General features: G+C 29.1%; 2 protein-coding genes across 2 annotated transcripts; one reads left to right on the forward strand and one right to left on the reverse strand.

Moving 5' to 3' along the window:
• Positions 1-2436: 2436 nt before the first annotated feature.
• On the reverse strand, positions 2437-18580 carry LOC107441337 (piezo-type mechanosensitive ion channel component 1-like). The gene is made up of 8 exons (XM_071182473.2): positions 18487-18580; positions 17555-17719; positions 15006-15185; positions 11528-11675; positions 10872-10916; positions 5560-5726; positions 4664-4828; positions 2437-2961 (listed from the first exon to the last, which is right to left on the reverse strand). The coding sequence occupies exons 4-8, from the start codon at positions 11645-11647 to the stop codon at positions 2823-2825; spliced, it is 636 nt and encodes a 211-aa protein (XP_071038574.1). The 5' UTR covers positions 11648-11675; positions 15006-15185; positions 17555-17719; positions 18487-18580; the 3' UTR covers positions 2437-2822.
• Positions 18581-20043: 1463 nt separating this feature from the next.
• LOC147811813 (uncharacterized) lies at positions 20044-27013 on the forward strand. The gene is made up of 4 exons (XM_087162219.1): positions 20044-20075; positions 25854-26130; positions 26223-26574; positions 26832-27013. The coding sequence occupies exons 1-4, from the start codon at positions 20044-20046 to the stop codon at positions 27011-27013; spliced, it is 843 nt and encodes a 280-aa protein (XP_087018345.1).
• Positions 27014-27837: the final 824 nt, after the last annotated feature.

A 27837-nucleotide genomic window follows, 5' to 3' on the forward strand; every position in this document is an offset into this window, starting at 1 on the left:
AAAATGATCTAGCTGTTCAATACCGGTTAAAAAATCAAATAAAATTGCCTTTAACACTAAAATCAAGACCAAATCATATTTTTAAAAATCTAAATTTATTATGAAATTCAGAGTAAAAAACTTTACAAAATAAGTTATCTACAAACAAGTTTGCATTTTACAGCAAAATATTTTTAAGTTTAGTAAAGAATTCTGTACAGGCAGGAAATCTAAACTAAGTAAAAATACTGGGAATGTGCACAAATAAAAAAAAAAAAAATTAAAATGTCAGCATTTCTAATTCAAGATTCAAATCAATTATTATCTTAAATAAGTAATTCTAATTAAATTTGTACATTTTGATTTTTATATTAAAACTTCCAAGATTTAATATGATTAACGCAGAAACAATGAAGTAAATTTTAAATAATACATTAAAATAGCATTTGATAATTAACCTGGGATCAAACCAATTTTAAATCTTAAAGAACAACATAAACACTCAAAACACATTTATGTACTTTTGAACGCTGCCTAATATAAGCTAATCAGTTCAACAAAAACACATCTATGCAAGTCCTGCACTCAAAAGTCATAAAACACTGATGACAAATTACAATACACACGCTTCAATAAAATACTATATTTACCCAACAAAATTTCCTTCTCTATTACTTTAACAAGAAAACATGATGTGAAATTATTTGATTGCAGAAAACTCAACAATTTTTGCTCCAACTCCAAATATGATATAAAATATCAAAGAATTAATTAAATAATAATTATCAATTCTTAAGAAAAAATTTTTAACATACATAAAACAATTCACTCCTTAATCCAGATATAAAATTTCCATAAAACAGCAGAATTACACAAATAAAAAAATTACCTTAAAATCAAATATTTGTAAATGCAATTTTAGTAATAACAATAACTAGATGGTAAAAGATTTTTAATAATTCTTAATTTAAACAATAGTTATTAATAACTACTTTGACTTTAACTCAATATCAACCTAATTAAATTAAATAATTAATTGATTATTTATATCATACTTCTGAATGACATATCAGGAATATTTATGTTACCTGGAATAAATTATAGATGTTGATTTAATTACTCAAAGCATAGCTCAAGAGTGAAATATAATTCAAATAATACAGATGATGATGAATGTGTTTCATATAAAGTTTGAAAAGAATTATTCTCTCCGTCTATATCTTCAACATTTGATGATCACAGATTTGAATAGGTTTCTTTTGACTAGATTTCCAATAACTTGAAACCGAAATTTCAATTCAACAATGGAAACTGTTCTTGAAAAATAGAGTTTAATTCAATTCTAGACCTTCAAGGTTCATCTAAAAATATATAAAAATATCATTATTAGTTTTTATAACTGAAAATTGATTGTTTTACTTAAAAAGAAAAGGATACAAATAAGACCAGACAAATATTTTTACCGTCATATTTGTATTGATAAATTATAGCTTTAAAAAATCAAACAATTTTTTTACTTCAATAAAATATCATATTTAGAAAATAAAACAATCATTCTTAACTTTACAGATCTACAAATAAAAACTATATATATATATATATTTTTAGGGGACGGGTAAAACGTTTGGCACATATCTGAAAGGAAGGGCATTTGAATCCTACAGATTATCTGTGTATAAAATATTGACTGGCGCATGTTAAATCTGACGGGGTCACAAAGTCTTCCAAGTTCTGATGTCAAATCAATACCTTTGGGGGTACTGAATCGAAGATTGATCGTTTTCAGGTTCAGGTCAGAATAAAGATATGTGGATGTGTGAGAGGTGTGTATAAGTCTGCCCTCTAAAACGGGCTATGAAGTATATGTGGGATAAAGTTGTATTTTTGGCCATAGATGGCGCCACTGAAAAACAAGAAGAGCACCCCTCTGCCTTAAATTCGTTCAGTGTTACCGCAGTAAAGCTTTCTAGTATTGGCAAGTAGCATTCGTAACAACAGAAGTACATTTTTAAAAATACTACAAATTATCAAAATTAAAAATTTGATATTACCTTAATTAATCAAAAACCATCTTAAATGTCTTTAATTAAATATTATCTTTATAATTACAGGTTGAATAATTATAATAGGAGCATAAAGGTCATAGTAATTAAGCTTCTTAGAGCAAGCTGAAATTGAAAGTGAAATTCTGCAATCTGAAAGTATAGAAACTTTTTTTTTTATTAATAAATATGTTAGTTGAAAGTGTGTATTCTAAATCTGAAATTATAATAAAAATTGTGGTTTATTCACTTAGATACAAATTGATTTTTAATACTTTTTATTTCAAAAGTACTACTATAATGATGTGATTACCTGAATAAATTAAAGCGCAGAATTATTTTCTTAATAATATAGCGTTTATTAATGTACTTTCAGTTGACAGAGGCATTCCACCAAAGCATTTTGACTCGGAGGGCTGATGGTCCAGATTGAGGTGGAGTTATTACTAAGTTCCACAACTACAGTATCCTCTCTACTATAACCAGTTAAGAAACTTGTTGTGGAGGGATCAGCTAGTTCGGCAACAGCGCCTTCAAGTTCCTTCCACTGGCGATCATTGAAGGGTTTGATTTGCTCCCCTTCCAGCGCCGTGGTTCTAAATAAGGGTTCATAACCGTTATAGACAGTTCAAATGTGCCGCTAATTGGCAAGTTGGTGCGTCCGACTGCGTTCTCTAAAGCAAACAGTAACAGTGGGAACCAGATTATGAGTATAATGAAAAATAATAGTGAGCAGCCAACTCCATATTTAATGAGGGCAGTTCGTTTTGCCCCCCTCGGGGTTGGGTAGTCTGCTTCAGCTCATCTTGTGCATTTTAACACAAATATACTGTAGTAAACATCTTCCATCTTCAGCCAGTTGCTGATATTCATGCTTGTATCTGTCCATATCCAATCCATCAAACTTCTCAGTTCATACAAAAATGGTATAATCATATACCTGTGAAAAATGTCAAAAAATTAATAACAAACAGAAAAAATAAACAACATTACAGAAAAAATAAACAACAACAAAAAAACATATTATTAAAAAAATTATACATTTTTTGAAAAAAGCTAACAATTTATTAAAGTTAAGTGACAATCAAAAACAAGTCCTAATAGGCTATAAAATTACGAAGAAATGTATGATAGACGTCAAGTATTTTCTGATGCCCTATCTTTAAATGGAGAAAAATAAAAGCTTCAAAAAAATAAACAATTTGTTTAGTATCTAAAAGCAGATTAGTGTAGAACAAGGTTGCTTTTGAACACAGTAAACTAGCTTTTCTCGATGTAATTAGACGGGGAATCTGGGTTTATAAAGGAAAGTTTTAAATGAATGTCTTCAGTTAGCATAATAGTCAAAGGGATAAAAATAAAAAGGTAGTAGATGACATGATACCATGGCTGTAAAAACATTTAAATAGTGCCTAAGAGTTTAAAAATTTATAACTACTTTGTATTTATCTCATACTACACTGCCTTTAGAAGTAATTACATGAGTAATTACAATTCAAAAGTACTACAAGAAATGTTCCAATTTTTTTCACACCTGATAAATACAAAAAAAATCAATGTGTTATCACTATATTTTTTTTATAAGAAGGTAAAATACCTTAATGAATGGGCATGATTGATTGTAAAGCAAATTTTTTACACGATTTGAATATAACCATATTTTATCATAGCTACATTTACCAATGCCATCACAGCCTCGATCTCTAAGTGTTTTATAAAAAATTTGAAGTAATTTTCTTTTTCTGATTCACTCTTTTTAGATTGCAGCAGCAACTAAAAAAACCTTCCTAATATTCCTTGCACAATGATGTACAAGCTTTTCCATGGTATATAAGAGCATCCAGATTTAAACACAAAGATTTCTCAGTGATATTTGAAAAACCTTAGCGATCTGGTAAATGTACAGAGCAAAACCAGATGAAATAAATGTTTACAAAGTAAATTCGCTTTCCCTCAGTTAATGTTCTGTATACAATGATCAGATATGGAAACTTTTAAAATAACTATCTAGAAATTTTAGAATATCAAGGGAAAAAAGAAATAAAAAACTCTACTTTGTGTTTTAGTACATTAGTATATTAAATAAATTAAATAAATATATTTCTGATGAAAAAAATCATATTACAGATACAAGTATCATTAAAAAAATACTTTATTTTGGATACTTTGATGTATCTAAAACTTTAATGTACTTTGAATGCTTAATTTTTTCCCATTTTTCTTAGACCTGCACATCAAATGTGTTCTTAAAATTGTACAATTCCTTTGTGAGGCAGTTCTTACAAAAGGCAGCTCACATAAACAGATATTATGTTACTAAAATTTGTTATACTATATGTTCGACTCATATTTTTTTCTCCATAACGTCTAACTTCCTCTAGCAGTCTGCAGAATAAAGGGCCATGGCTGTAGCGAAGTGTACCATGCCATATGTAATTAGATACAGTTGTTGGATGAGACTATTAGCTTTCTAATTACAAGTTCTTTCCAAAAGGAAAAAAAAATTCTTTTGGTTATTCGTTTCGTCGCCAAATGAGGCATGATCTTGAAAAAGAGTGTTCCTTGATCAGAATGGGTTAGGATCAGAGTACTGTTAAAATAACTAAAATGTAATTGAGTTCATTAAATTTAATAATAATTACCCTTTGAAGAGGATGAGATTGGCATAATTATACTTCTTGCAAAAGACATTTCCTAAAATTCTAGTTGGATAGTCTGACCTTATTTGATAAGCTGACAGCAAGAAATAAATGCATTTTATTACATACCACATCTTTGGCGGCAAGTTAGCTGCATTTGCAAAATCTCTAAAATACAAAATAAGAATTGAAAAATTAATGGCAACATAAATCGTCATGATTCATTGCAGACATTAATCATATTTTACAATAAAAACTAGTTATGCATTTAAAAAACTAAATTCCACACCTGAATTTTAAATAAGTAGGTTCACTAATTATTCATTTCAAAATATCGCAACGTAGTATTATTTTATTTTAATACTTTAAAAACTACTTTTTGGATATTTAAATTACATTGATCATTCAAATTAATGTCATTTATTTGTAAACTTATATTGCTTGTAAAAAAAAAAAACTGGAGAATTAAAATCTATAAACTATTAAAATCTGTTTGGGTAGCCTGATCATAATCAACTAACTGATAGTAAGAAATGAATCTCATAGCTTTTTACTTAAAAAAAATTATGATGCAAACTATTTGCGGCAGAAAAATATATTTGTAAAATAAAAATCTTAAAATTATATGCAATACTAATTTAAAATTTAATATGAATGCTACTAACATTTCTTAATAAGATAATTATTATTAACACTAATAATTACTAAGCTAATACCTAAATAATTTGACTTGTTATTTTAATTTCAAAATGTCCTAGATCATTAGTTGTAAAACTTGAAAAGTTACTCTGCAGAGATTATGTGATTTGACTGATGCTTATAAATGGAAAAAAATTAAGTGCTAAGTTTTCGAATATTATTGGCGACAAATTATTTGGAAAACCATTGTAAGAACTTACCGTGATGTGATTGCAGGAAGAATAAAAAACATCCACAGATGAACTATAAAAATTAGAATTACTTGAAATATTAACTTTCCTAAAATATATTTCCTTAAATACAAAGCTCTGTCAGTGACAATGGTAGCAAATTGAACAATTAGCATGATTAGGAAAGGTATTGGAACCTATAATGAAGAGGATAAAAATACACTATATCATATATTGTTAAACATATAATGTTGTTTTGAAGAATAATTTACAATCAAAAAAGTTTTTAACTGTTTAACATAACAGCTTATTCCAATTATTAGTAATAAAAAATAATGTAATAGTATACAATGAATTATAATAGTGCATAATGGAATTAAAAACAAAAATATTAATGTGTAATATGCAATAATTTAAGAGATAATCAGGGATGAGATTAGCCAAAAGGCAAAAAAGCTGAATTTTCACGATAGTAAATTTTATGCCAGCGCAACCCTTTAATAATAAATTCCACACAGTTTAATGTGATAAATAATGTGTTGACAAACAATTGTGTACTAATTAGGACTGGGCGATATTAGAAATTATATATCGTGATATATCGTCAGTTTTGCATCGCGATATAGCGATGTATCGCGATATAGTATTTTTGAATTTCATTTACTTTAAGGCACAGAAAGTCAGATTTCTATCAAGACTTCATACGCATATTGATTTAAATCAATTTATAAATTTGAAAATATATATGTTTTGCTAAAGAAAGATATTAAATAAATTGACTAAGATGTACAAATCTTACTTAAAATATTTATTGAAAAAATGTGTGTAGATACAGAATGAAATATTTGCACTTCTTTATCGTTTAAAAGGTATAAGCAGTCTTAATTTAAGTTCACCCCTAAAACACCCTTAATGAAGAAAAAAAAATTGTTATTAAACAAAAGCTGATTTCAAAATTTCAAAATATATTTTAATTAAAATAAAAGTTAGATTGACTAAAAGCCGAAGTTTAAAATTAAAAATGTTCGAATTTTAAACTAAAAAGTAAACATAAGATTTGTAATAATTTCTTAAAATTTTCTTTCTCTGAAAGATTTCTCAGTTTAAAAGTAAAAAGGGAATTTTATAAAGATATCTAGCTGAAATTATTGAAAGAAAATTAAAAAAATTAAAAAAAAAGTTTGTTAAGAAATTCATTATACACTTAAAACAAAGTGTTAAAAATATATTTATTTTTTTTTTAAAAAAAAGAAACTTTTTTTAACAAATCAATATTTGCTTGTACTATTATGCGTAAATAATTACAGAATTATTTAGTTCGATCGTAATGTTCAAATTCTTAATGAAGAAGTTAACACAAGTTTTGTTATATTTTCTAAAGATGATCACGCAAATAACAAAAGATTTCTTAGTTTAAAAATAAAAAAAATAAATAAAAGTGAAATTTATCAATATATTTACCTAACAGCATAGGAACAAAATTTAAAAAATAAGTTCGTTAAAAAATTATTTGTATGCTTAAAACAAAGAGCTAAATAAATTTTAGAAAAAAAATGCTTCTTAAACACTATTTTTATTATTATTTCATATAAATAATTAAATTAAATTAAATAATGACCGAATTATAAACGAAAAACAAAGTAAGGCAAAGTTTCTTAATTAAATTCTTAAAAATAAAAACAAAAGAATTGTGATATTCGGTAATATATTTAGCTAATTAACTAATAATATAAAACGAAAATTAAAATGAAATAATGATTTTACTCTCTAATAAAACGAAGTAGTAATTGATAAAAAAAAAAGAAAGAAATGAATAAAATTCGCAAACTTTTCGAATTCTTTTGAACAAATAAAGTTTATTGACTTATGTCCAAAAAATAAGTTTTGTTTTAACTTTATTTCTAAAAATAAAAACAACGCAAGATTTATAAATTTAAAATCAGTAATAGAAGCCCATTAAATAATTAGAAGTTTTATCCGAAAAGTTTTTAATAAATTTAAAAAAAGTAAAAAAATAACCTAACAAATTTATTTACTTTGTAATTTAATTCCTTATGGGTGCCTTAAATTAGATTTCCGATAATTTTCACATTTAAAAATATAAAAAAAGTTTTGTCAGAAAATAAATAAAAAACTTACCTAATTAATGAAGAAACTTTTCTTTATAAATTCTTTTCAATAATAGATTGCGTTCAGAACAAGGTTACGACGGCGATCACGAAGTTAATCCCATTGAAAATAATCTACAAGAAACGATTTCAAATCGCGAAGGTGCGAAAACGAACATGTGATATAACGATATAAAGTCTCAAAAGTGATTCTGATTCTACCAAGGCCGTCTCAACATAACGAAACAATATCGTCTTCCACAGCGCGAGTTGGCATCGGAACGTAAGAGAAAGTCCTTGCGTGTATCGCTATATCGTTATATCGTCTTCTTCACTCGACGGCTTAAATCACATTTCTGATATATCGCTTGGAATGAAAGTTGCTGTATCGGTTTGCCGATATAGGCGTTAAATCGATATGTCGCGATATATCGATTTATAGCCCAGTCCTAGTACTAATCTATTATTATATAAATGATTACATTGATACTTAGCATTTAGTGAAAATAAAAATTACCAATTGAAAAAATAAAGCTGGAAATTATATTTTTCCACAGTTCACATAAGGGACAATTATTACTTGAAAAACTACCTGGATTAGCAAATTAAAACTACTGAGAATATACATTAATATTTCATTTCTTTTAATAAATACTGTTATGTGATTTATAGCAAATATATCAGTAATATTACTTTTTAAATTATATTGGGAAAAAAAACTTTAACAATAGACGGAATCATTATGTTCATATTATAGTCTAATCTAACTAGAGCCCTCTGAAACATATCAATAACAGTGAAGTAGAAATATATAGTAACTCCTTAACATACAAAAATTGCTATTTTAGTTTGAAAAATTACAAGACAATCAGCAACTGTTTAGATAATTGTTTTTTATTTTATAAGAATTTTGCATTTTATAACATAAATAACAGCAATTATAAATAAAATTTTGATGATGAGTAAACTCTTTTTCCAAAAAAAAAAAAAAAAATTTAATTAAATCCCTTTTTAAGTGATTGCTTTTGTTTGCTATATCTTTTATGTTTGCTATATTTAGTCGTTAGTCCATCTTCAATCATCTTGTGACAAATCAGGGATGAGAGTAGTCAGAAAGTATAAAAGAGGAAATCCAAAAAACAAAAAAAAAGAAAGAAAAAAAAAGGAAAAAAAAGTATATATATATATATATATAAAAACAAAAATTTGACAAAAAAGTGCGATTTTTAAACTTGTAAACCATGTGAATATAAATCCCGATATGAGACTTTTAAATCACGTAAATATGAAACTCTACATCGAATTTAAAAAATGCGAAAATACAAATCATGATTTTTTAATTTTTTGATCACGATGCATAATTTTTAAATCGCGCTATATTACAACTACAAAAACGAATCATGATATTGGGTTTTAAGCTCACGTGAATACGAATTGCTACATGGGGCTTTAAAAGCTCGTAAATACAAATCGCGATATTGATTTTTTAAATCTCGTAAGTAAGAATCGCACTGTACAATATTTAAATCGCCTGAATAAGAATCGCAACGTTCAACTTTTAAATCAGGTAAATACGAAAATCGAGATTTGATAATAAAATCGAGATTTTAAAAATGCATAAATACAAAACACGATATTGGATTTTTAAATGTCGTAAATAAGAATCATAATATACGATATTTAAATAGCTTAAATAAGAATCGCAATGTGCAACTTTTAAATCAGGTAAATACGAAAATCGATGATTGATATTAAAATCGCGTGAATAAAAATCGAGATCTGAATTACGAAAATACGAGCTATCCAGCCGACGGATAAAAAATACGGAAAATCTTATTTTCTGTGCGTGAAATCGGAGAAAATAGCTAAAATAAGTAAAAATGCGGAAGGGTTAGCAGCTAGGGCGTAGATTGAAAATCGTAAATAAATATAATTATTTTACTTCAATGACTGAATTTAAAAAAAACGGGATATTTATTTTTAAAAAAAACGAAACTTTTAGAGAATCTGAGTTTTTGATAAAAAGGCTGAAATTCGAGAGACAAAAAAAATCTCATCCCTGTATAAAGGTCAACCAGTTTTATCCCAAGGAAATGATTTTTAGAGAAACTTCAGAGGGAGGAAAAGGGACTTCAACAATTTCCCTTCGCGGAAAATTAAATTCCTCATAAAACATTTTAACTTGGGCAAAAAAAAATTTCAGCGGAAATTAGCGGGAAAAATGGAAAAATCTGAAAAAAAGCGGAAATCCACGAATCCGCGGAAGAATCTCATCCCTGGATAATGCATTTCCTTGTGTTGTCTAATCCATTTTTAGAAAACAAAATATACTTTTAATGTAACTGTTAACTCCAAAAATATAACAAAACATTTACGTAATTGTTTAGCAAAATATTTGGTAAAAATTGAATGGAACAGGCTTTAATAGCATCAATAATTTTACCAATATTTTATTAAAGCAAAAAGCAGTGCTTTATAAAGCAGCTCCTCTATTCAGAACTAGTGCTAAACTAATAGCATAAAAATGCTGTATAACTTCTTTAAAATGACTTATAATTAAATTTAAACTAAGTGTTCAATTTAGTAATTCCTATACCTTAATTTGGTTATTTTAATATAAAACAAAATGCCTTTTCTCATATTTGTAAAAGTTTAAAATTTAAATGATTGAGTAATTGATTTTTGTTTTAAAAATATATTACTACATTATATTTATTTTAAAATGATGGAAAAATTATACTTAGAGATTCACTATACCTCCTAAAAGATTTAAATAAAACTAACATATATTTTTTATCTAAATATTTTTATCTATTTTTATTTCAATTATTTAATAAAATAATTTATTTATTTTAATTATTTCATTAAACTAAATATTTTTATTTTTTTATCAAATAAGAAGGTTTGTTAGACTGATAGACGTATTTTGCAAAATAAGAAACTCATTACCACTTAAAATCTAACAAGTTATTAATTTTTAAAAATTTAAAACAATGATAAACTCCTTAGTAAAGCAAACGCAGATAAAGTAGGTGCAGTTATTTAGCCTTATAAAACATAACTAAAGACCTGAGAAAGTTTTTAAGACCAGAAACAAACTGAAACCAATAGAAAAAATATAGGTTCATATTTTGTTTTTACCATTCAATAATTGCACTTTCTTGCTAAACAACAAGAGGAATTTTAAATTCATTAAATAGCTACATTAAGAATAAATAAACATATATTTATTACCTTATTTTCTTCAAAATAGGAAGTCACATTTTCTGAACCCTCTGCCTGCAAGTCAAATTTAAAGAATTTAATAAAAATATGATCCAACTAAATAGGCAGATATTTATTTACTGTTTATTAAAAAAATTGTTTTGATTACATTAATAATAATAATAATACATTTCAATAGAGATGCATGAATTTTAAAAACTTTTCAATAAAAAATTCAATATATATATATATATATATTGGTGATAAAGATAATCTAAGTCATTAAATATTTTTTTTCTTCATAAATCATTACATTGTAACTGAATTAACATATATTCCGTCATTTAAAATAAATGAATAAATACAATGTCATTACTTACTTGCTTTATGAATAAATTATTTTAGTGAACAAACATTAGCATTAAGTAAATATTTTTCAAAATTTAAAAATATTTGCTGTTGTTGAGTCTTATTAATAAAAGATTTTTTTGAAAATTACTAAAGTACACTTCAATTGATTAGCATATTTTCGGTTGGCCACTCAAACCATAAAAATTACACTTTAATAAGTAAACTGGACTAGACTATTTCAAGATTCATTCAAAAAATAATAATAAATACTTTATTTTTGGTTAAAAAATATCAATTAAAATAAAATGTAATTTAAAATATAAATCACAACTTACTCCAAAAGCCCAGTAGCCAAAAACGACTATGAAAAAGTTAATGAAATCACAGAAGAACATATATGCATAGACATCAACTGTCACTCTATATTCTGGATAAAGGAGGTGGTAGAAGAACATTTTAATAGGATCCACAACAGAACCCACACTGAAAAAAAAAATTTCTCAGATAAGCAAGTATAATAATTCAGAATTAAAAAAAATTCAATTTAAAAAAATTTTGAAAGTAATAAAAAAATGAAAAGTTTTAAAGATATGTTTAACAAAATATATCATTACAAATTATAGAAGATGTAAAGTAGACATGGGCAAATACCTGGAGAAATAAACATTGATTGAAAAAGTGTAAACAAACACATTCTGTATTTTTTTTTTTTTTAAATATTCAATAATGAGATCAAAATCAATCTTCCACCCCCACCTTCTGGAGAAAGAGTAAGGGCATTTTTGAAATCCTTATGAATCCCTATTTTTTTTATTGCAGATTCGTATTCTCCAGAAAAAAGTAACCCCATTTGATCTATTGTTTTAAGCATTTTTCTTCCCAGATGCCCCGTGGCCCAATCACAGCGACACGGCGACATTGTAGCAGAATGATACAGAGTTCTTGAAGAAAGAATTTTCCTTTAGGAAGTAAAAAATTTTGGTTTTCTTTTCAGCAGAAATTTTGGACATTTTTTTTCTAAAATTTTATTTAGAAGATGTTTTTCATGCATAGGAGGGGAAAGAAATGTTCGTGATTTTTCTATTCCTATTTGAGAAGTATGAAAAATAAATAATGAAGTAAAAAATTTCTTTTCTGCAGAAATGTTTCAGTTCTCACTTTTCGGTTCACAACTCACACCAATTCCAACGTAAATATGTGTAGTGTTTTGATAATTTCTTTGCCAATTATTACTAGGAATTTTTGCTTTGTTTTTTCGAAATCCCGATGTGTTTCATTGCTCAGTTATTATTTATATTCTCGTGAATTTTTGAAATATATTGATACTATTACGGCACACGAAATTCAAATCGAGAATTCAAGAAATAATTCTTTAACATGCTCATTTTGAGCCGATATTTTCGATAATCCGTTCGGTATTTCAATCGTTCTTTCAACAATAATTGCTACGAATTGTCACATTTAATTCAAAAAAATTCTTGATGTTTTTATACAATTTAATGATAAGAGAAATCTTGATGTTAATTATTTACTTTTAATGTGATGATTTCATCTTTTTTGACTTCTTATTGCTAGTGCAACCGTATTCCACAAGGTTTTTAAAATTCTGGTTATTTTTCAGTTAATATTATTCCTACACGTAACATTTAAATTGCACATTTAAATAATCACTTTATGCCAATACTATAGCAAATTCATACAGTGTTTTGATAGTATTTTCAGCAATTATTGATTTTTACATGGTTTTTAAACATCCTGGTATATTTCTGACAATATGGAAAATTTGAACCACTCATATGAATATTTAATTTTTAAAGCATGATTCTATTGTTTTTTGGGGGAATATTTGTTTCCAGACAGTTCTTAAAATCTCATCTTTTTAATATTATATTTTTTATTTCAATAACCGAATCTTGAAACGAAACATGCATTTAGTACCCCCTTATAAATTATCCTAAATCAAAGAATTATTTTTTTTAAAAAAAAACTTAATTTAATCTTTTTTTAAAAACTATATTGGCAATATAGAAATTTAAATGTATCATATATTTATTAAAAATATAATGAGGAAGTAATATATATAAAGAGAATTCTGTAATCACAGCCTTTAATATTTATTTTTAAAATCCTAGTAGAAAATAAAGTAAAAAAAGGGTTAGGAGTTGCAAATAAATATTTCAATAAGAGGATTGATACAAAAAAAAACAAAGCTATTAAAATTTTAATAATCATTACTGAGAAAGAACAAGAATTAAAAATGTCAACCTGTTTGATTTTGGGAGGAAAAAAATTTTAAAGGTAATTCTTAGAAACACTTCCAAGTGACATCAAGCTATCAAACTGCTTCAGATATTTTTTTACCTCTCCTTTCACACTATTTATTTGACAGATTTTGATAGCATATTTGTTCCTTTCTAGCTTAAATATTACTATGTAAGTACTTCACTTTAGATGCTAATTCTAAAAATACATATTAAGGGGAGTAATGAGTGATTGCTAAACACCCTGCTCCAATGCTTGTTCCAATGCTCTAGAAAATTTATTTATTGCAATTAATAAATATGTAAGTGTAGCAAAATGCCAGACAATTTTGACACAAAAACATTAAATTTTTCTGTACCAATTTTTCCTTTAAATAGAACAAATATTAACAGGGTATCAGCTAAATCTATACGTTTTAAATCCATCATTTTCCATTATTTTCACGACTTGAATCAAACACTTTCCATGACTTACACAAGTAAATATATTCTTACAGAATGAAATCGTAAGAACATTTCTCCCTCTAAATGAGTATAATGTTCTCTCTTAAAAAAAAATATTGTTTTTTCTTCTGAGCAACGCTTTGCACACTTTTTTAATAAATCAGTTTAAACCAAAGCAATAAAAAAAGGACTAAACTAATTAAACAAACTGAAGTAGAAAAAAAACGATTAAATATAATGTTGATTTAACGATTATATTTATTATCTGTGTATATTTATTAGACGATTAAAATTGATTTAAATATAATGCCTTTAAAAGGTTAATTTAGATTATGTTAATTTTTTAATTTCAAAGAAACTAAGTATCAACATCAATCCATGCACTATCAAATTGCTATATATATATATACAGTAGAGAACCGATTATCCGGAACTATCGGAACTATCGCTATTCCGGATAACTGATTTTTCCGGTTTTCTGAATAGCTACAAAAAGCCGTTTTGTTAGTGTTAAACCCAACTAAAAAAAAAAATATTTGGAAATAATCTTAAAAATAAGAAAAAACGATGAGGTAATACACTAATGATTATTTCTGAAATGATGGTAAGGTAAACATCTTTCAAAAAAGAAAGAAAAATTCTAAAATCTTATAAGGAAAAAAAAAATTTTTTTTTTAGAAATTGCGGGAAAATTTATCGAATTTCAGGTTTTTTGGTTTTCCGGTTTTCTGATTTCCGGATAACGGGTTCTGTACTGTATATATATATATATATATATGCATTTGTAGATCAGGCTCTGCATGTGTATACAAATTGAGATGCAGGATTTAACATTATGAAGGGATCCAATAACCAAAAATCATAGATGAATTAGGAGTTTCCATGAATTTTTTGAACATATCACTAAAAATCATAACTTTTCATGATAAATTTTGATCAAGGTCAGAATCCATGACTTTCCATGATTTTCAATAACTTTTCAGAAGTGCAGATACGTAGTATTAAGCATAAAATAAAATTTTCCATAATTGAATCAACCATAATTTAATAAAAATATGCAAAATTATGTATGAAACAAAAGATGTATTCTGAAAAGATGAACACTTACTTTCAGCATAAACCGATGAAAAAATACAACCAATAAGACGGCTAGATCAAAGACAGCATAGTTATCATCTTTTCTGATGCCAAGAATAATGATGGGGTAAAATGGATTATTAGGAGGAGGTGTTTGATAATTCCAATTAAAAAAGTAGAATTGGAATAAATATTTCAAAACAACCACAGCCTAAAATATAAATCAAAATTCATACATAAATGGTTGATGTTTACCTTTGACATATGTTTTCTTTAGTTATAATCTATCTATTATATATAATTCTCTTACGTGGCTCCCAAATTTTGGCTGCATTTCTTTTCCGCCGGTGGCAATGTTTGCTTTGTTTTGTTTACGTTTTGAAAACACCAAAGCATTCTGCCTTTTAATGATGTGTTTCTGATCTAATATATATAATTCTCTTACGTGGCTCCCAAATTTTAGCTGAAGTACTTTGTACAACTAAATAAGATTCTTTTCACAACACTTAAATATTTACTTTATTTTCTTCATATATCAGTCGGCAAAGAATTCTGTTAGGTTAAAAAACATTTCGCTAAAAAAATAATGAATTCTAAAAAATAAAAATGCTGTTGCCAGCCCCAGAATTTTTTGAAAGTTAACTTAGCAACATAAATCAAAATGACATAGAAGCGCAACTGGATCAAAATTATGATACTTGAGCGCTTGACGTAACAAATCCTTCAATTCTATAAGTGTTGTACCGCCAAATAAATAATTTAAATAAACAACCAACTTCTACAACTGATTCTTGAACTTGGTTTTTTATACATTTTATATTTTTGTGATAAAATAAAAAACTTATTGTTGTACTGCTTCTGAACACTGATGAAAACACAAAATGATGGGCTTCACCAACAATTAAAAATATCTACATTTATTTTACAAATTCCATATTATTAGGGTGGCGCCCTTCAGAGAATTAAAAATGCAAAATTATCTTCATCAAAGCTGATGCTTTACATCCGGCGTTCAGTGGCAGACTACTATTTCATATTGTTTTACAACACATGGCCTTAGCCTTCTGGTGGGAAAGACTTTGAAACAAAACTTGCAACAGTTACTTTTCTCAACAACTGAAATTTAGAATAGTGTGATGTTTAGAATATATGTGAACTGTTTGCAATTTCAAATTAATATTGAAATGTACAGGTTTAGAATTTTCTACAATGAAAAGTTTTCGGAACTTCAGTATTCAAAAAAGTATACAAAAGCTAGACGTTAAGAACGTATCCAATGAGCGAGCATTGGATTGCGAAGCAATCTGAAATGAACTGCGAAAGCAGTTCCGGGGGTTGGTGCATTTTTAAGCACTTTAAAAAATATCAATAAATAAATCTCGTCAAATTAAATAAATCTTGTGAAACAATCAAGAAGCCATCCTCATGAAGCAATCAAGAAGCCATTCTCATGAAGCAATCAAGAAGCCATTCATTAGATGGCTTCTTGACTACAAGCTAAAAGGCATGAGAATAAAAAAGCAATCCTCAATTTATTTAAAGCTCCATGTGGTTAGATTAGATGCTTAAACTTCACTTTGAAAGGCATGAGAATTGATAAGTAATAAAATTAAAGTAATGAAGAATATCATCAATTAAAAGTTCCTTGAGATGAGATTAGATGCTTACATTTTACTCAGAAAGGCTACAGAACTGGAAAGCAATCATTATAAAGTGATCACACAGTAAAAAAAAGTACTGCTGACTTAAAGGATTAAAAGTTGTGAAAGGAAACGACACACTGATAGCATTGTTAGTCAATAATGACACATGATTAGATACGACGCTTAAATCTCATGCTGAATAAAATACCTTTAAGACGACAGTTCAGCATATCAAAGTAGACATTTAAAGCGATATATTCATGGCATCCAGTTTCTTTGGTAAAAAAGCTTTCTGTGTGAAAATATTATAATATACTTTAAGAATAAATGTACTTCAACCAAAGCACAAAAATCCGATTTTGAAAACTGGTTGAAATCAACACTAAAATTATCATTAGTGACTGTATATTAAGTTGAAAATCTGTTGTATGTTAAATTTGTACAAACTAGAAGTTATTGATAAATTAAGTACAAATTTACAATATGTTTCAAAAAATATTTTTTGAAGATTGCTACAAAAATTAAACAGTACTGAAATTGACCAACGCAGATAACAGTCACTGGACACTTTAAAGTGATAAATAATATTTATTTAAAATACATTTAAACATATCATAAAAAAAATTTTGTTAATTTTAAGAATAAAAAAACTTGATAAAAAGCATTACCAGTAAATAAAACTTTTTCTTTTTAATAAGTTTTAATAATTATTACAATAAATATTTTCAAAAGAACAGAAAAATTGTCATAAAAAAAGAATAACAATCCTGATTAGTCACAAAAAAACATTTAAAAATTATAGTTACTAATTGCTGTAAAGAATATCTTTTATTACCTTTTATTCCTACAGTCTTTTAAATATTCAAACATATTTTTTTATCTAAAGCTATACTTTGAACAGATATAACCCATGTAAAACTAAATTTCAAATAAATACCTGGATGATAAAACTTGAGCTTTCACTTCGTTCACAACATGTTGGAAATAGTAGCTAGAGAAATTGCAACAGCAAGAACATTGGAACATTGGAACAGCAAGAATGCAAAGCAAATGATGTCATACACCAATCCTGGATCAGACTCAAAAATGCAGTCTTCAGTAGCTACATTAGAATAAATAAATATATCAACAATATTACATGCATATCATAAAATTACTTAATTATTATTTATAATCTTCAGTAGCTACATTAGAATAGATAAATATTTCAACAATATTACGCACATATCAAAAAATTATTTAGTTATTTGTGCTAGATTCTATAAAATTTAATGAGATACAAGGTGGCAAAAAAAATTATTAGCAATCTATTTTCAATTTTGTTAAATTAAAGCATTAAAACAAGTACTTTTTACATTATTAAAAATTATTTTTTTGAAATTTTGTAGTTCATATCTTATTTAGTGGGAAAATACATTAGGTACAGTAAAATTTCGGTTCATTAAGTACAATTGAATTTCAATTGTTGGAATTAATAAATAGGATCTGCACCTAATCTAGACAAAGAAATGACAAAAACATTTCTTGGGGAATGTGTGAAGCAAAACTTGCTTTTAACTTATATGGTATTGAGTATGAGGGCTTGACATTTATGTAGTGTTTTCTACTGCTAGGATAATTTAACAGATTTCTGAAATCTATTTTTAAAAAAATTATCGTTGTAATTCTAGAGACCTCAAATTATTTATCTAGTTTTTATCTCTTCTTAAAGCAGTTGTATTGGAGACGCCAGTGAATTTGAAAATCTAGACAATTGACAAAAATCTCATTCATAAGTTTGAAATTTATATTCTTATTCAATAAATAATTAAAATATTTAGATAATAAAGCAAATATTAATAAAATAATTACATAGCATTCTATAATTACTTTTTTAACAATATTGATGAAATATTAGAAAGAAAGTGCCTTAGGACGAACGTGAAAATTACGACGCTACACTGGTCGAAGCTGTAACCCGAATGCGGGAAAACAGTCTCTGTGGCAGGGTTGCCAACTTTGAATGTTCACGCCAAACCGGATTATTCATAGTTGTTTTAATATTTGATGCTGCAATTTTTTCCATCCAAATGAATCCGCTATTTTACAACAGTTAATCCGCTACAGTAAAATAAGTTTCATTTTTATCAGAATTACAATAGTACTCCTTAAAGAAATATTATGCTTTCACTGTTGTTAAAATGAAATTTGATATTAAAATTTTTAAAATAAAATAGCTAAAAGCTTTGGAAAATAAATTAACAATTAACATCTACAGCTGTTAAATTTCTTTAATTAAGAAAGAATTTTTGTTAGAATATAGCAAAAACATCTGATAAATTGCAATTTTTAAAACTTAAAAATTTAAAAGCAAAAAAATATTTTTTTAGGATTTAAGTATTTATACCAACAAATTTTAATTTTAAAGATACAGAAAGTGAAAAGCAATATAACAATAATATTTTGCCTAAACAAAAAGGTAATAAATTACCCATATTAGTCACACAATACTGATAGCCAGATAAAAAAAAAAAATGTGGCAGAATTTTTCAGACTTTCTGCGACAAACTTCGCTAGCATTAATATTTTTCTTCGAGATACTTTTAATTATAACAATTACTAATTTAAAGTAACGAAAACATGGTGTATACAGAAGAAAGTATAAAATAGAAATGTCTACTAATTCTTTTCTAATTATTTATACAAATTTTTTACAAACAAAAAACTGTGCAAAAAATTTAATATTAAATATTTAATATTAAAACTCCATTTTAAAATTTAAATTATAAAACTTCACAAAAAAAACTAGATCAGAAACAAAAAAATCAGTTATTGGATTGTTTACATGCCCAATGTAATAACTGGTATTTATGACAAATTAAATGACAGAGAAAATTAGAAACGCAAAATGACCTGAAAAAAAAGTAGAGTAATTAAGAATAACTCATGAGTAATTATGAATATTGTTTACAACAAAGCATTAATGAAAACATTTGTTTTTATGATAAAAGAATTAAGAATGATAAAAGATTTAAGGATTTTGTCTAAGATTCACAAATTTAGTATTATGAAGTATAATGTGAGGAATTTTCAAAAAGGAAGAATAGAATTCTAGAATTCTAAAATTCAGATTTTATTGAAATATTAATACTATTTACTTGTTAGTATACAGATAATTAGTTATTAGAATTAAAAATCTAAGTGAGAAAGTTAAAAATTTTAAGTTTCGTAGAAAAGAACAGAGCTAAACCAAACTATAACTTACTCTTTTTATTTAACTTTTTTCCTTTTTTTAATCGAAATTGTAAAAAGTTATGTTAAAAGAATAAAAATTTAAAGAAACTTTATCCTTTACATAAATTAAAAAAATTATTTAAAAAATTTAAATTACATTATATTAAAAAAAAAATTAATCTTCATTTTTTTTAATTTTGATTTCATGCAACGATGCGATCCGGACTTGATTTTCAACGTTATGGGTAATTAATTTACATTTGACATCCTCAATTACAACGTCGTACGCAAAGGGGAAAAAAAAAAGTTTACCTTCTTTTTGAAGTCCGATTAAACAATTTAAGGACTTGTTAAAATAGCTTTCTTCCTTGAAAATACGGCTATTCAAGCTATGTTTAACACAATGCGTACAAGCTGAAATCCGTGTTTTCCATTTAGGAAAACACGGAATATATTGAGGATTGTCATATGTAAAATTTAAATAACGATTCAAAATATAAAAATTATTTTGAAGTTCATCGAGTAGTTTTTTTCGGTTGAAAATTTCCAATAATAATTCATCGTGTGTATCTGATTTACTTACACACTCTTCAGTATTGAAAATTTTTACAACAGAAATGTTGATGAACTCCAAATACTTTTTAGATAAAATTTTGGGATTTTCCGAATCTATAAAATCAAATTTTGCGAAAGTTTTTTTATGGAAATCTACAACGTTGTTAAGTATCAAATCCGGATCTTTAGTTCGGATTTTAAAATCCTTTGCTATGGTAGAAATAATAGTAGTTGAACTGGAATATTTCACACAATTTGTGTGAAATATTCGAGCAAACATATTTAATCTATTATAAAATTATTAACTAAAAAAAATAAAATACTTAATACTTTAAAAACTAGTATTGCTTAGAAATAGCTATTAAATTAGTTAAAAATATAAGTTAAAAATATAGGAAATATAAAATTAGTTAAAAAATTAATTTAAAAAGATTAGTGAAGAATAATTCCAAAAGGATTTAAAAAAAGAATAAATGTTACCTAAACATCAGTCTCTCCAAAAGAGAGTTGAGTTGAGTTGAAGAAGAGGATTTATGCTATCTGCTTGTGCGATAAGAGAGAGGTCGGAAGAGAAATTTTATTAATTGAACCCATCACCCACCCTTAAGGGTAATGGGTTCAATTAATTACATTTTTTAGTTTTCCGAGAAATCAAAGCACAAATTTTTTTAGTTCTAATCAGAGCCGTTTTTATGTTTATAGGGGCCCTGGGCCTGTGATTATTTGGGGGCCCCTTATGAGTAAATTTAGAGAAAAAAAATTTCATTTTGAATAATTTTTAAAAATGATTTTATTTTAAGTGTGAAAAACATAAATTAATTCTAAGAGCTTATATACTTTATTTTTATCAAAACTTTAAGTAACAATACTTTTCGCTCTTTTTGATTGGCGAATCTTCTGTCACATCATCAAAATCAATTTCCTGTAAGACATACATTTTGCTTTGCAGCTCAAAATCTGCAAGATTTAGAAACATCAAATTATGAAGGTGTGTAGAAAATATGCAATGAGTTAGAAAGAACGCAAGAAAATATAGTTTGATTATTAGTTTTTTTTTTATAATCGCCGCTGAAAAACTGACTCAATTTTGAGCCTATGTTTAACTACATAGCCTTGAAATTTTAAAACCAATCCAGAAGACAAGGAAACTCCTGGATCAGTATTGAAGCTCCCAGAGGTATTGAATTGTTAGGAGAACTTAGAGGAGTTTATGACCCCGACACATTTAACATGCCCCAGTCACCATTTTATACTCGGGTATTATTCAGCCGGTTCAGTTCGAACTCCCATTCTCACAAACATGAGTTCATAGCCCTGCCATCAACCAAGCTATCGTGGCCAAATTATTAGTTTATTTCATAACAGTCATTGAGCAGCCCCGATTTCGAGTTTACTACTACTAATGTTCAACTCCATAGCCTTGTAATTTTTGAACCCAATCCAGCAAACAAGAGAACGCCAGGATCAAGTATTGGAAGAAATTTTCGCCTTCGTGGAGGACGTTTTGATGGCCTTCATTTGAGTTAAATGGAGAGGAAAACCACGAAATCCTCCCACGGTTAGTCTGATAGCAAGGGGGTTCTAACCCATGATCCGTCTACCACTGAGGATATTTCACGTCAGCACTGTGGTCGGTAAAAGCCGGGTGTGGAATTCATATCGATCAGCCATCACTGGGATTCGAACTCGGGGTACCTCATTCGAAGGAGATTACTCTATCCTTTGAGTCCATCTTTATTGAGTAATAACTCTGCGACAGGTACCAATTTTATTGATTTGTCTAAATTTAATCATCTTCAAAATGTAAATGGTAATTCAATCGCAATGTTTGCAGAAAAAAATGGAAATACACAGTTTTTCCTCTTAACCTGCAATGAATGCAGAAGCGACCACGAGGGTTAGTGAGCAAAATAAACAGGTAACGGAGCCTTGTATTTTTTTAAATAATTGTTAAATTATTATTTATTGGCATGCATAATTAAAAAAATAAGAAAAACATTTTTCAGCATTAAGAAATAATAATTAAAAATTGGCTCGAGCTGGAATACAAACCACGATCTCACAGTTTTGTGTTAGATTTTATAATCATCAGCCCCATATATACACACTTGCCTTGCGCATATTTAAAAAAAAAATTTTTTTTAAATTTAATAAATTAAGTCATTTGGATACTTGACATTCTTGAAAAATGCATTCCTAATTACCATTTTCAACGTTTATGACAAGTATCTTCAGTTTACAGAGCCGTCTTAACAGCAAGCAGGGCCCCCGGGAACTAAAAAATTTCATATTCATAAAATAAAGCATTTTTAAGACATGCAATAATTTTAACAAACTTCAACACGTTTTCATCGCCCCAAAAACTCAATGCGCATGAAATAACGCATTTCAAAACAAGGCATATTTTTTTTTTTTTTTTTAAAAAAAAGAATGCGAACTATTTGCAATTCTCAAATAAGAAATAATTTTTAAAACCAAGAAGCTAATTAAAATAATTAAATTGAAAAACATAAGGGTGTAAAAAATTTTTTATATTTTATTTTATAACCGTTATTGAACAGCAGATCTAATTTTTGGGTTTACGACTACTAATGTTGAACTCCGTAGCCTTGTAATTTTGAACCCAATCCAGAAGACAAGGAAACTCCTTCATCAGTACCCCCAGAGGTTTGATTTGTTATGAGAACATGGAGGATTTTGTGACTCGACAGATTTAACGCGCACCAGTCACCATTTACTACAAGGGGAGTCTTTGGCCTGTGGAGATCGAAACCACGAACTCTTGGACATGAGTCCAGTGACCAACTAACCAGGCTATCCCGGCGTAGGGTATAGCAATTTTTTTTTTATTTTAAATTATAGCCGTCGTTGAACAGCCGACCCAATTTTCGGGTTTACGACTTCTAATGTTCAACTCCGTAGCCTTGTAATTTTGAACCCAATCCAGAAGACAAGGAAACTCCTTCATCAGTACCCCCAGAGGTTTGATTTGTTATGAGAACATGGAGGATTTTGTGACTCGACAGATTTAACGCGCACCAGTCACCATTTACTACAAGGGGAGTCTTTGGCCTGTGGAGATCGAACCCACGAACTCTTGGACATGGGTCCAGTGACCAACTAACCAGGCTATCCCGGCGTAGGGTATAGCAATTTTTTTTTATTTTAAATTATAGCCGTCGTTGAACAGCCGACCCAATTTTCGGGTTTACGACTTCTAATGTTCAACTCCGTAGCCTTGTAATTTTGAACCCAATCCAGAAGACAAGGAAACTCCTTCATCAGTACCTCCAGAGGTTTGATTTGTTATGAGAACATGGAGGATTTTGTGACTCGACAGATTTAACGCGCACCAGTCACCATTTACTACAAGGGGGGTCTTTGGCCTGTGGAGATCGAACCCACGAACTCTTGGACATGGGTCCAGTGACCAACTAACCAGGCTATCCCGGCGTAGGGTATAGCAAATTTTTTTTATTTTAAATTATAGCCGTCGTTGAACAGCCGACCCAATTTTCGGGTTTACGACTTCTAATGTTCAACTCCGTAGCCTTGTAATTTTGAACCCAATTCAGAAGACATGGGGAGAAATTTTGCCTCTGTGGAGGACTTTTTGGTGGAACTAACTCGCATTTGCGTTGCATGGAGAGGAAGACCATGAGAGTCTCCCACGGTTAGCCTGACCCCAAAGGGACTCTAATGATCCGTCTGCCACTGAGGATATTTCACGTCAGCACTGTGGTCTGTACGAGCCGGATTCGTATCGACCAGCAATCAGTGATATTCGAACCCGGTTCACCTCATTGGAAGGCGAACGCTCTATCCCCTGAGCCATCGCTGTTGTACAATTTAAAAAATTCAAAAAGTATGAATTGTTTCGTCAAACTATGTTGTTGTTGTTGTTAATTTACGTCGCACTAGAGCTACACAATGGGCTATTGGCGACGGTCTGGGAAACATCCCGGAGGATGATTCGAAGACATGCCATCACAATTTTGATCCTCTGCAGAGAGGATGGCGCCTCCGCTTCGGTAGCCCAACGACCTGCACGCGAAGTCGAGCACTTTACGGTAGCACAGTCGAGCGCTTTACGGTTAACGAGGACCAATACCGCACACCCTCGGTCCCTACGCAGACTGATCCAAGTGGTCACACTGACCGTAGCCAGTGATGCTTGACTTCGGTGATCTGCTGGGAACCGTGTCTTAACGATCTGCGGGACTCGTCAAACTATTAAAAAGTCAGTTATTATAATATTTAATAAACTATAAGTAATAAACAGAGTTGGTTGTCAAGCATGTTTAGAGAGTTGAGTACCTAAAAATTTAATTTTAAACGAAAAAAAATAGATTTCGATTGACTTTTTTAATTTATTCCTCAGGTGATTCAAACTATTGATGTTTGCATGATAATCAATGATCTCGTGTAAAAAGTGTGCATTTTTAGAAAACACGAGAATCTATCCCCAGAAAGCCTTACCTTGTGTCGGAATTTTCTTTTTATTGTCACCAAAATATTTGTACCTTTTTTCAAAAATATTGCAGCCTTTCATCCTAAAAGGATTACAAATAATTTTTTAAAGCTTTTTTTAAAAAGTGTTGTCACTTAAGTAAAATGGTCCATAATGACGTTTTAGCTGACGTTATACTAACGATCTCTTGCTGTAGATTCTTCAAATTTTGCAATTGGTGCAGCTTTGCAACAAAAAGTAAATAATGAATTACAGTCTTTGAGTTTTTATTCTCGCAAACTTAATGCTGCAGAGCAAAAATACAGCACTTATGATAGGGAATTGCTTGCAATTTATTCAGCAATCAAGCATTTTCGGCACATGCTGGAAGGTCGAAATTTTCTAGTGTACACTGATCACAAGCCTCTCATTTACGCATTTCAACAAAAAAGTGAGAAATGCTCTCCAAGACAAATGCGACATTTAGAGTTTATTAGTCAGTACACTACAGATTTAAGACATATTCCCTGTAGTCAAAATATAGTTGCTGACATTTTTTCGAGAATTTCTTCTTTTAAGGGCCGGGATAGTCTGGTCGGTAGGGAGCTGGGCCCATATCAAAGAGGTCGTGGGTTCGATCCTCGCCGGCCGAAGACTCCCCGTGTAGTAAATGGTGACTGATGCATGTTAAATCTGTCGAGTCTCAAAGTCCTCCATGTTCCCATAACAAATCAATACCTCTGGGGGTACTGATCCATGAGTTTCCTTGTCTTCTGGATTGGTTCAAAAATTACAAGGCTACGGAGTTGAACATTAGTAGTCGTAAACCCATGAAATTGGGTCGGCTGTTCAACGACGGTTATAAAATAAAATAAAATTTCTTCCTTTAGTTTTAAGGATTCAAGTGATATCAATTTTGAAGAGATTGCGGAGGCACAGGTTAATGACACGGAACTTCACTCTTTACTTGAGTCTAATTCCGTTCTTGAACTAAAACCTATGAATCTCCCAAATTCAGAGACAATTTTTGTGATGTTTCTACTGGTGATATAAGACCATACATTCCTAAAGACTTTCGTTGGAGTATTTTTCAGACTTTTCATGGTTTATCTCATCCCGGAGGAAGACCTCATCAAGAAGAGATTCGTATGGAAATCCATGGCCAAAAAGACATAAAGCTTTGGTGTACGACTTGCCTCTCCTGCCAAAAATCTAAAGTTGGACGTCACACGAAATCCCCTCTAGGAGAATATGGACTTCCTAGTGCCAGATTTTCTCATGCTCATATAGACATCGTGGGTCCTTTACCACCGTCAAGAGATTACAGGTACATACTTACATGTATTAACGGTTTTTCCATGTGGCCTGTGAGGCATTTCCAATGCAGAATCAGACAGCTGACACAGTTGCAGAAACGTTCTTTGCTGGTTGGATAGCCGAATTCAGTGTTCTGGCGACTGTCACAACTGATCAAGGTCGTCAGTTCGAATCTGAACTTTTTTCTTCTTTGACTAAATTTATGGGAACACAGAAAACCAGGACGGTAGCTTACAATACAAAGTGTAATGGAGCTATTGAAAGGTTTCATAGAAGCCTGAGAAATGCAATTAAATGCTACCTAACTGAGCGCAGGATGGAAGTTTTACTAACAGTTTTGTTAGGCATTAGCTCAAGTTTAAAGGAGGATATTGATTGTACACCAGTTGAAATGGTGTATGGCTGTTCGATACGCCTTCCAGGTGAATTTTTTCGCAACTTTTTTTCTAAACCTGTAACATCTCATTCTGATTTTTTATAGAAACTTCGTGAAAAAATGAGAGATTTAGATCAGTTCCTCTGAATACTCGTGGTGTCACTCGTCCAATCTTCATCAGTAAAGATCTGCAAACTTGTAGCCACGTTTTTGTCAGAATAGACAGTGTCCGACGTCCTTTGGAACAGCCCTATAAAGGCCCATTTAAAGAAATTTCACGAACTAACAAATTTTTTCTTTTAGATCTTGAAGGACAGAAATCTAGTGTTTCTATCGACAGATTAAAACCAGCCTATTTTCTATCTGATGAAGTTGCATCAGATAGAAGTTGCATTTACTCTACCAATCAGACTCTCGTGGTAAAGCCAGAAGTAACTACTAGGTCTGGAAGGAAAGTTAGATTTGTCCTGCCATTCCAAGCCTAAACGTCTTACAGACTGGAAGGGGAATACTGTAGAGTTCGCCAGATCGAAGGGAATACTGAACCTGCGGCCTGTCATCGAGCACATCTTGATTTTCTTTCTGCTGTCAGAAATTAGCTGTAACCGACTGCAAGATGTCATTTTTGTCATCACGCAATTTTCCTAGCTTATATAAACTCTGTAAAACCATAAAGTATTACTACTACTACTCAGTGTGTTATACACGTTTTTGTATTTTAATTTATTTTAAGTTAGTCACTCAGTTTTCGAGACTGTATCTTTTTCTGGAAAATAAAACTTTTTATCTTGTGATTGTTATGATTTTGTCTTTGGTTCCCGCAAATGTGAGAACTTTATGACTAGTTCCTACAATCTTAATAGCAGAAGACTTTAACTGTAAACATAGAGACTAGAATTGTCCAGCAGTCAATAAAAACGGCAAAAGATTGCAAGACTTTATTAAAAAAACTAAACTTGATTTATCCTGATACCCCAACTAGATATAGTATAAATTCAGCAAATACATTAGACTTTAAAATCCATTCCAAAACGATCTTCTGGCCATAATCCAGTTTTTTATTAATTTTGACTTTCAATTACCGCCCGAGCATAATAAAACTCAAAATGTTTACTGAAATTAACTTCAACTCAATCATAACGAAATGGATAACCTAACTGCAACAATCAAAAAATGCTCATCAAAAATCTTCTAAAGAAATTAAAAATGCTAAAAATTGCCTAATTCCAAAAAGAATTTTAAACATAATCTAAAATAGAAATAGAGCGCGCAAAAAATGGCAACGAACTAGGCACCCGGAGGACCAAAA

This window comes from Parasteatoda tepidariorum, chromosome 4 (genome assembly GCF_982258835.1).
Source record: "Parasteatoda tepidariorum strain Cologne lab strain chromosome 4, Ptep-v5.0, whole genome shotgun sequence".
In the NCBI taxonomy this organism is placed as follows: Eukaryota; Metazoa; Arthropoda; class Arachnida; order Araneae; family Theridiidae; genus Parasteatoda; species Parasteatoda tepidariorum.